The sequence below is a fragment of the Corvus brachyrhynchos genome, unplaced genomic scaffold (genome assembly GCF_000691975.1).
Source record: "Corvus brachyrhynchos isolate BGI_N302 unplaced genomic scaffold, ASM69197v1 scaffold116, whole genome shotgun sequence".
Taxonomy (NCBI): Eukaryota; Metazoa; Chordata; class Aves; order Passeriformes; family Corvidae; genus Corvus; species Corvus brachyrhynchos.
Window position 1 is genome coordinate 635,743 of NW_008240221.1, and position 10,794 is coordinate 646,536.

Below are 10,794 nucleotides of genomic sequence, written 5' to 3' on the forward strand. Positions count from 1 at the left end.
AGTTTATTCTTACCTGTTTAATTCTCTGAGCATTTTGTTCTTGAAAACTACTGTACTTGATCAATACAAAATATTCCGAAATATAAAAAAATAATATTAGACATAGGATGTTACTAATAAAACTTTTAATTGAGCACCTTTCACATTTCTGTAAGAGAGCCCATGTAACTACAGCCCCTTGTTCCTGTGCCTCTTCAGCCTTCCAGCATTTTGTAAAACAACATCTGGCCTCCAGATCTCAGATTCAAAGTCTTCAGTACCCAAAACTGAGCAAACCAGTCAATTCACTGTATAGGATTAGCCACAAAGTATTGGGCTCTTATGGGAACAGATAAGTTCTCTGTCTTCTACAACTTCTCCTTCTTGAGTACCCACATTGAATCTATATATCCCTGGCATTCTCAGGGCTAAAGGAGCATATGTACACCTATGCATGGCTGTACATACTGGAATATCTATAGCTTCATGCGCATCTCCTTCCTGTCTCTCAGAGAAACATTCCTGCATCTGCTGCCCTACAGCCAAGATGAGGCATCTGTTAAACCATTACCCAGACCTGCCACATGTACTATTTAAAAAAAAATGTTATGGCACAAGCAGTAGAGTGCAAAAGTCGTCACAAACTATGGTCTCTGTGGGGCTCTAGCCATCTGCTTGCTAATTATGTATACCACAGCCTGGCTGTTGCACAGAAAACAAACATTGCTGCTGGCAAGTTCGTTCTGCCATATAATTACTGCGACTGGCCCAGGCAGAATTCCAGGAAAGTTATGTCTTTTTCTGCCCATTGCTCTTGCCATTTTTGTGTGTTCCCTCTTTAAAGGATCCACCTGTTCTTTCTGCCACCTTGTACCTTGTTCTAACCTGCTTGCATCTGCCTTTCCCAGCCTGTGCTAGTCTCTCTCTCTCTGACAGTTAAAGTACATAACATTACCTAGGACATACTTGCTATGTGGCAAGAGCTTTGTTCATATTAAGCTAGTGTTGATATAGCAGTGAAGTATTTAGCACCTTTGTGCACGTTCAGCTAATGTTGATATGTCAGTGATGTATTTAGCAACTTTTCTGCAACTTTTATTAAATTAATCTTTGTAATAAGGCGGATATGTTCACTGCCTGGGCAAATGAAGCTGTTCTTTGCCTCAGATTAGATCTCAGAGGTGACAGTTAATTCAGAGCAATCAACAGTCCTTTGTACTCAAATCTCCATGAAATACCAGATCTGCACTCATCAGCACTTTTCTTTCCTCCCCTCTGCTTTTCCCTGTCTGAGAATAGTTCTCCCCTCTGCCCAAATAGTTGCTAACAGGCGACAGTCCACTGAGTTCATCTGTTACAGACAGGCTTGAGACAGAACAATCTGTGGGAATGAGCATTGGGGCAATGCTCATTCCCACAGGTCACAGGCTGTTTGGGTTGGTGTTGCACTGCTGGCTAGTTATCCTGCACAGGCACACAAATGTGATGACTTTTAATTAATGAAAATTCAGGTACTTGGGTGCTATCACATGCAGCAACTGAAAAAAAAAGTGAGGATCTAAACCCCTCTGTGCCTCAGGGGGAAGGGAATATGGACATCATTCTTAGATTTATGTATATTAAAAAAAGCTACCTGGTGTCATAATGTTATTTTGTTTTAAATGGTATATGAAGATTATAAAAGTCTGTATGAGTTACACACTCAACTTCAGACCCTACTTAATAATTTCTGCAGGGAGAGGAGTCATTTCTTATTCATGGTCCTTCAAGAGTATTGCATTATATTTGTAACATCCCAAAGCTTCTACTGGTCCTGTTGTCAGTGTGTTCTTATTTATGAATGAATACCCACAACAAATTGATTAATCATGTTCCCCTGTTAGAGCTCAGGGAAGTTCATTTCGTCCTTCAGAGTGGTCATCAGGAGAGCCTTGGGACTATTCGATCACACAGTGAAGAGTCTGATATACTTCTGTCTTCTGCAGTGGCCACATTCAGTCACCTTGAAAAATTCATTAGAGACCACCCTTTATATACCAAGCTGTTTCTCTAGTGAAGACCTTTTTATTGCTCCAATACTAGTAAATTAAACTATATTAGGAAATGGTTGGGATTTGGGTTATGGTTACCCGTAAAATAAACTTGTGAAAATTTTCTCTGATATGTTTTTGCCCCAGGCCAGTCAACAGTGTGCTGAAATGCCCCTAGGCATGGCTGAAGAATTAGCACAGGCCAGATGGTGTTTTTTACAAGCTCATCTGGAGTTGGAGATCTCCACTAGTACGGATGAAATTTGTAGTGTTTCACACACCTTTAATTTACTCTACAGAAGCAGCTTTCCATTTCAGGGACCCTGGTATTCATATACAAGCTCCACCATATGGCATTGGTGCCTCATACCAGAGAAAGGCACCCATGTCTTCCATGCACTTATTTTGAATAAGAAGTTCTTTGATCTGTGATGACTTTGATGATAACTAGAAAAAAGAGCTGGGTATCAAAATCCTGCAGAATTGCACAGTATAATCATGATATGGACTTACAGCCCTTATATTACAGTAATACAGATGTGTGTTTTGAGGGCATTCAGAAGTGCAGTGAAATAAGGTTACGACTCTTTTTGGGAGCACCTGTTGCCAGGGTGCTCCAGCTACAAAAGCCACTTCCCATGAAAGCACATTTCAATCAAGTGTTTATTCCTCATTGAGACAAATTTTATTATTTCTCATGGGAACTGTGATCCTCTCAGAAGGCAAAAAATTCTGCTGCCAAATACTATTGATCTAAATAGTGCATAGATTTTGTTTTTCTGTTATTCAAGAAAGGGCTACCTTGCGCATCAGGGGTCAACTGCATACCTGAAGAAATGAGCGGTACATTGCTAGGGAAAATGGACATAGATGATTTTCTAACTGTGGTACCTACAGTTGCAAAAATGTCCTGCTGGTTTACAGCAATGAGCTGATCTGCCAGACAAGACCTGATCCCAGATTACCCATAATTAAATGCCTACATACCATCACATACCGTGCAATAAGCTGGTGAGTAAAAAATCAGCCAGATGGGTGGTCATCGATGGGGGATGCCCAGGCAGAGCTCATCGCTGCCTGCTGAAGAGCAGGGCTGGGAAGCTGGGCAGGAGCATGGACAGGGCAGCAGGTAAGTGTTGTATACCAGTCTGCAGGAGGAGTAATGAGAAGATGGGGAGGGGGGCACAAATTTGGTGTTCTTTCTGTCAGTTCTTGGGTTTGTGCTCCTCACACTGAGCTGGTGCGACAGTACTGGCTACTGTGACCCAAGGGAATTGCATGCAGAAGCCCTGAACTAAGGGATGCCCAGGGGGTCAGGACCCTGTGGAGAAGGATTTCCTTCTTCTCTTTCTTCTTCACTGCACACCCTTGTAACCCCTTTCAATTTTTAATTGTATTTTTTGCTATTTGCAAGCTATGTTTTATTTCAATGCCAGGGTTGTTTAATTCCAGTACAGCTCATCTTCTTATACGTTTTTCTGCAGAAATGAAAATTTGCTCCCTATGGGTTTGTTGTTTTTTTTTTTTTTTAAAGTGTAAGTGCTCAACCACTTACAATGCCAAAATTCAGCATTTTCTCACCAAACCAAGCACCTTCACTCCTTTAAGCCTCACATTGTTAAAGCTTACTCACAGTCTGCAGATCTCAGAAGTGGATGGGATGAACTTTTAGTAGAGCTACCAATTCCAAATATTGACACCAGGTCTTTCTTTTTTTAATTCTCCTTTTATATCTCAGGGACACACATTATTTTCTCTTGCCAGAGCATGAACCTGAAAGGTCTGTTGAGAATCAGTGATAAATGGTCCCTTTATATCTTTTTCTTTCTCCTGAGTCACAGCTTCTCCAGATTCTCTTATTATGTGTTTATTATCTCTACAATTTATTTCCAAAGACACTACTTTATATTTGGCTGTATTAAAATATTTCTGTTGGATTTGTTAGTCTATCATGTATCTATTATTAATTTTGCCTCAGTTCAGGTATGAAGACTTCAATGAAAAATGTCTTCTTTTGTTGTGTCTATGTAATATATCTCTGTGTGTGTGTGTGAGCGTATATTTTTTTTTTATGTGTATGTACATACAAATACACACACACACTCTTCTTCCCTGTTCCTTCACTTATTTAGTAACCTCAGCTTATTTTTCACAAATTATTGATTCTTATTAATGCTCATTTACATATGATAGGTTTCATTCATGTTATTAGCTACTGTTTAATACTGCATGCTTATTTAAATTCTTATGTGCGTTTTGCATCTGGATGTTTCAACATAGAAATAAGAAAGTTGTATCATCTCTTGTTTGTTCAGTCTGAGAGTTTTCTAAAACATACTTTAGCTACAGAGTGCTTCAAACCCATCAGAGCATTAAAAACAACAGTTCAAGATTTTTGGAACCTTGACATGACGTCAAATAGCCAAGATGTTTTTATTACTCAGTCATAAGGCTCACTTGAACACTAAATATTCCAGAGAGTAGTGCTTTGTGACCTCTTAATATCACCACTCATGAAGAATGTTTCATTTAACTTCTCCAGATCATTTACTTTCCTGATTTGTGACAGTCTAATGGAAATTTGGAGATTAATTTGGAAGCATATTCATTTGCCTGAGTGAATATGAACTTGGATGAAAGAGTTCAAGAGTAACTCATCAGATTTAAAATGGGGTTTTCAATTAACAAAATATGTCTATAATGTAAGATGTGTCTAGAGAACAGTCCATTTAATGAGCTGGTGGCCATCTTGAGATCATCAAACATCACTGGCTGTTTGTTTCCCTTTACTACCTCTTTTTCCAAACTGATAACTCCAAAATGTTAAAATCTGCCACTGCCTTTATCTCTTAATTGATAAAAACAAATAATTAAAAATTAAATAATAAATTTGGAAAGTCAGTGCTGCGCCTGGGAAAATGCAACCTACCAGGCAGGTCACTAAAGCAGAACAGCAGAAAGCATTTAAGTGTGAGGAGGAATTCAAGCACTGCTTTCCAAGTTGTTGCAACATTTGTGTCTACGGAGGGGCTTCCACATCACAGCCTTGACATCTGTGATGCCTCATTTTGGGGATGGTATACAGCCTAAAAATCCCCAGACCTTTTGGTTTAGGACAGTGCAGAGAGAGAACAGTGCTCTTCAGAATGGACTGGACCAATGTTGTCCTGCTGAGATACCGGATGTAGCACATGAGAACAGCTGAGAACACACAACTAACATAAAATGTGCTTCATGATATAGCATCACACTGATCTGCAGAGCGCGTTCTCCCTCCATTATGATTCCCTGCTCTTCTTCCTTTATAAATTCCCCCCCCTTTTCTTGAGCACAACTTTTTCTTTCCTTTCAAATGATGGGTACAAAATGCAAACGTCTTCACTGCCTGGATGTTCCCAGTAAGTCGGTCCAGGGAGGCAGGAGGTCAAAGACATTGGTCCAGTTCCTAGTGCTATCAAAAGAGCTCCTAAAGTGAGATATCCATGTGTCATGATTCCTACCATGGAAATATTCACAGAATATTTCACTACAAAAGCAGGACAGAAACATCTGCCATCCTTTCAGTATGGCAATGAATCACTATCACTTCTTGCACTTCCCAGTTTTCCCTCTGGAATCTTAAATTCTTTTGTGGATTTGTCACTAACCATGTTGAGAGCCTCATTCACAGCAGGCAGAATACTAAAATTGGTCTGTCATAATTTTATCATGTGGTCATTGTTTTTATTTTGCTAAATCCATTTCTGTTTTCTCCTAAGTTACAAAAGATCATGTCCTGTTAGTATATGATCAGCTTTATGACTATGTGACATATGGTGTATCTACTGACCATAAATCCAAGAGATAAGCTTGGTCATACGAAACTGCAGTGGTCTCTGCAAGAAGGCCATGCTTTGGAAGAGGGAAGAAAAATCACCATTAAGCTTGCAATTAAAATGATCTGTCTGAAAGAGCCTGATTTTGGTCTGAAATCAGTGCTCTATGAAGATAAAAAAATCAGTGCTCTATGAAGATAAAAGATTAATTTTCTGTCTCATTTTAAAAGAAAAAGTTTTCGTGATTCAAGCCACTGAATTTCAGACCTTCTATAAACCTTAAAAATTGTTCATCTGTTCCACAACTTTTCACATAAATCATAATTTTCTCATTAGTTAAGGCAGAGTTTTCAAACCGTGATATACAGGATTAGCATGAATTCAGACAAGAAATTGAGTGGACTCTTCTCTGTAGTTAAATTTATCTTTAGATAGTTTTGTTCTGCAAGTTGGGTTACTCCAAAACAACTGAACATCTGAGGGATTCTTCCTGTAAGTAGAGTCTCAAATGCTTGCTTGCATGAGATAAAACCTCAACTTGGGTTTAAATCAACATTTTAACAAGACAGTCTCGTGTTCTAGAAATGTTACATTCCGTCCGCTTCTGAGAAAAATAATTTATCTGAGAACATTATTTCGACATCATACACTAAAATTAGTATTTAATGACCAAATCCCATTGATCTAACTCTGATCCAGCCTGTCCAGATCCCTCTGCAGAGCCTTTCTACTCTCCAGCAGATCAACGCTCCCACCCAACTTGGTTTTGTCAGCAAACTGACTGAGGGTGTCTTCAATCCCCTTGTCCAAATAATTGATAAAGGACTGGCCCCAATACTGAACCCTGGGGAGCTGGCCACCAACTGGATGTGGCAGCATTCACCAGCACTCTCTGGGCCTGGCCATCCAGCCAGTCCTAAGAGCCATTTAGCATTGTATTTTTTATTTGACAAACCCCGCCCCCAAACAGTAGTTAATGCTGGAAGAAGCCTGTAAAAAGAGGATAAGAAAAATTCCAGCCATAGTCAATTTGTGATTCAGGGGTCCCTGTTGTAAATCTTTTACCTCATAGGCCTTAATATATTCTTATTTCATAAAATTGTGAAAACATTTATATGAACTTGTATGCAATTTTTTACCAGAAGCCAGCAGTTTTATGGTATAACTTTGTGTTTTCTAAATAGCAGTACTTTTTTGTTTATTTTCAACCTTTGTGACCTTTAGTTCTCTACTGGAATAGACAGTGAATGATTGTTGCATATTAACCCTCCTCATCCCATTTCTGGCTTCAGAGACCTCTAAAGGGTCTTGTCTATCTAAAGAGAGTAATAGCAAAAAACCCTCCCTTTCTAATAAAATAAAATTAATTCCAGAAAAAAACTAGGTGCTTAAAGTAACTAGAAGTAATGGCATCATTGAAACCCAGCTAAACTGATCTTTCCCACTAAGCTACTTTTCTTTCACCCTTTTCTTGCCTTTTTTTACTTGTGACATTTTGCTCAACTTATTAAAATGAGGCTTAATGTTGTTGCTTCTATGTTGTTAAGCTGGAACTTCAGCAACATTGCTTCTGTTGAAGTATTTTGCAGTTATATGCACTTTCTTCCTCTTCTCTTGCAAGTGTTCTTAGAACTTTAAAAGCCAGAAGAGATTAGAAACTAATTTTTCTATTATAGACATCCATATTAACAGTGTCCTTCATGCTTTGCTAGACCCCAGGATGTCGCTAAATGCTACAAAACAGTGTAATCTGCTATCAAAATAGCCCTGCAGCAGCACGATTTGTGTTGGAGGTTCTTTCATTCTAATCCAGTGCTTGTAAGAACTCATGCTGCCTCAGAGAGCCTGGCAGAGCTGCAGGCTGTTACAGTGCAAATGTAAATTGTTTTGAGGTTATAGAATTGTGTCCATTTCCTGTATCAAACATTAGTTGAATTGCATAATATTTTAGGTATGGTCTAACTTTTTCTGAACACCATAGTAGGTCTGTAGAAATTCATATATGTAGTAATCTGAAGTTCTGTTGCTTTGGGATATTTCCTTGAACAGAATTTATCTTTTTATCATCAACTCAAATATTTATTTTATAGGTATTTAACTTTTAAGAACATAGAGCATTGGTCTTCACGTGCAGATTTAAATCTTGGGAATATAGCAAATTGAACAAGTAAATTTAAAACTTAATAATGTTAATATGGTTATCTGTTAAGGTTCATTGCTTCTTTTCTCAAGAGTGTTGTTTAGCATAAGGACTGTTTTATACTGGTCCTGTTCTCCATGTTTAGACCATCCTTGAACTGTGCAGTTTCAGTGCTGAGCATGAAGGTCTGATATCCTTTCTGCAGGAAGAATGGCTTAAGACAGACAGCTGAGAGAAAATCTATGGCAATATGTGAATCATGGATTAAAAAAATTAAGGCTGTTCTTGAGCAACTAATTTTTACCCTCCTAATTCTCTTTCATCAGATTTCAATAACAGGATTCTGAATGAGCTCCAGTAAGAATAGGAATTCAGCTGTGCCTGTCTTTGTGGGTCCAGTGTAATTAAGACTTCACACGTTTTTTAACTAAAACTGTTATTTGTGGCTCAGTGGGCAGTTAAATATTCATGCTCAGAAAAATACAAAATAAAAGTTGTCATTTAATGTTTTCATCACAGACCAGTTTTTTGGATGTAACTACTTAAGGCCCACTGTTGACAAATACTTCAACTGCAACCAATGAGCAAAGGTTGAGATCCTTATTCAAACAAACCTTGATGTAAGTATGGTCTTTTTGAACTAAATGGGGAAGCTTTGATTTTTGACTGTGAAACTGCAAAGAAAATCAAACTGGTTTTTCACTTTAGGAAAGTCTCTCATCTCTCAGAAATTAAACTTGTAGTACTTGTGAAGTATATGAAAGGATATAGTGAGAGCTCCTTATTGTATTAGGTGCTCAGATTGGATCTGCTTTTCTCAATGCTTTGCTGTGCCTTAGAAGAAGTCAATCTTCTTTATACTTTCTTATGTAAGGAAACATCATCTTAAAATATTTACAATTTGGAACAGGCTTAAAGAGGTTTTGCAAATTTGACTTCTTGTCTGCAATCTTAAATCCTCCAGCCAAGGAACATAAACCTACTTTTCCAACAGAGGTTTGTTTCCCTTTGCTCTGTGCTTGCTTCTCATCCATGTCCACTCATCTTTGCAGTGAACAGGTTATGGATGATATTCCCAAACCTCTATAGTAACATCCTGGAGTTTGTCCTCCAGTCAGTTCACATGCTCCTAGGTTTTCTTTCACCACCATACTCCACAGCCTCAAACTCCAGGATGCCTCCTGCTACCCATCCCCTACTTCCCTTATCCCATCCGGCAGAGATCAAAACACTGATCTTTGGCTCCACCTTGTGATGTCCCTGTCATGACCAGCAAAGATTAAATGAGGGAATCTTCAATGCTGATTCCAGATCTGATCTTTATCTCTCTGCCTCTATAGGAAATAGGAAAAAAACCCCAGCCAAATAGATTCTTTAGGTCAAACTACTGACTTTAAAAGAATCAATAAGGCTGAAAGGTGTAACTAAAGAAAAATAGCTAGGCTCAGAGAAAAAGATAGGTAAAAAGTGCTGGAAGTTGGTGGGCAGCCTGGGGATTATCATCTGAATTCAAAATGGCCATTTTGGTAAAGCACAAATTATAGAATGCATAAAATAGGACACAAAGTTGGGTTTTTTTGTCAAATACAGAAACAAAAATAACTAGTGAAAAATAGTTTATCTTACTGCATAATGACAATTTTTCTTTTTCTTCTCATTTTCAGGAAAGTAATTCAGATATAAGAACTGACTATGCAGTTATCTTTTGGTTCCTAGCAGGAAAAAATAAACAAGTCAAGTATTAACGTCAGTTTCTGCTTTGTGGGAACATAACTGTGGCCAAAAAGATTTTGAAATAATTTGCACTGTTAAAGCTTGAGTGAGTACCAGTGCATAAAGCTGATAGCCTAAACTGGGCCCCTGGAAGGTACTTGGCTTTCATAATTCAGAACAGTTACTGCCACCGATAAAGTACAGAACTGTGGAAGATAATCTCCTCAGCAGACAAAAGGTCAGACAATAAAACTTTTGCTTGCCATTTTCCAGAAGAAATTCATCATATTAACTCATGAAATGCAAAAGGAAGGGGTGTTTGCACATTGAATTTCTATGGGCAATATAGTTTCTCTGAATTTTCAGACTTGATTATTTTTTTTTTTTTAATTTTGGTAGGATATGGAACTAAAAATATTTCAAATCTTTCAATTTCCAATCAACATAGTGCATGTGTAAAGTGATACCTCTTGGAGAGTTTATATATTTGCACTGCTGTAAGAACTGCCAGAGTAGCAGTACTGAAATGGAGAATGCAGCTCACCTCAGCTGTGTGAGCATATTCACTGTGCTGCTTTGATACCACAAAAATCTATGGATAGTAGCATAGATTAGGGTCTGATTAGTGTTATTAGTTTGGCCATTTCATTATCTTATGTGTGATCACTAATTTACAATCAAATCAGTCTAATGCACAGAGAAGTTCAAAATGAATGGTGGTAAAATACTGATGTATTTCTCATATGTAGGCTAAGTGCTGCTGGTATCATGAGAACATATTATGTTGTAAAATAAAGTTATGTGTCTCATTGTGCTAGAAGCTTCTCAAAATGTAAAAGAAAAGTAATGAGTAAGGAAGGGAAAAAGAAAATGTGAATTACTTTGAACTTCAAAAACGTAGTCAAACATGGCTGGAAATCTAATTTTAAAGTAAAATTTTCTCTAATGGGAAATTATTTATAGTCTGGCTTATAATTAGAAGATGCATATATATATATTTTCAACAATTATCTCTTCTTACTTGTAGATGAAAATTTTCATTATTTTGGGATTTTCAGCAGCTATAGCCTTCACAGCTGCTGTCTTTTCTTTCCTTGAAATAGGCAAAGACACCATC

General features: G+C 37.8%; 1 protein-coding gene across 1 annotated transcript in view; it reads left to right on the forward strand.

Moving 5' to 3' along the window:
- Window positions 1-3,061: 3,061 nt before the first annotated feature.
- TPO (thyroid peroxidase) overlaps window positions 3,062-10,794 on the forward strand; it is a 45,090-nt gene continuing 37,357 nt past the window's right edge. The window contains exon 1 of the mRNA XM_017744904.1: window positions 3,062-3,138. Within this exon, the coding sequence (XP_017600393.1) occupies window positions 3,062-3,138 (77 nt within the window). The remainder of the gene's footprint in view (window positions 3,139-10,794) is intronic.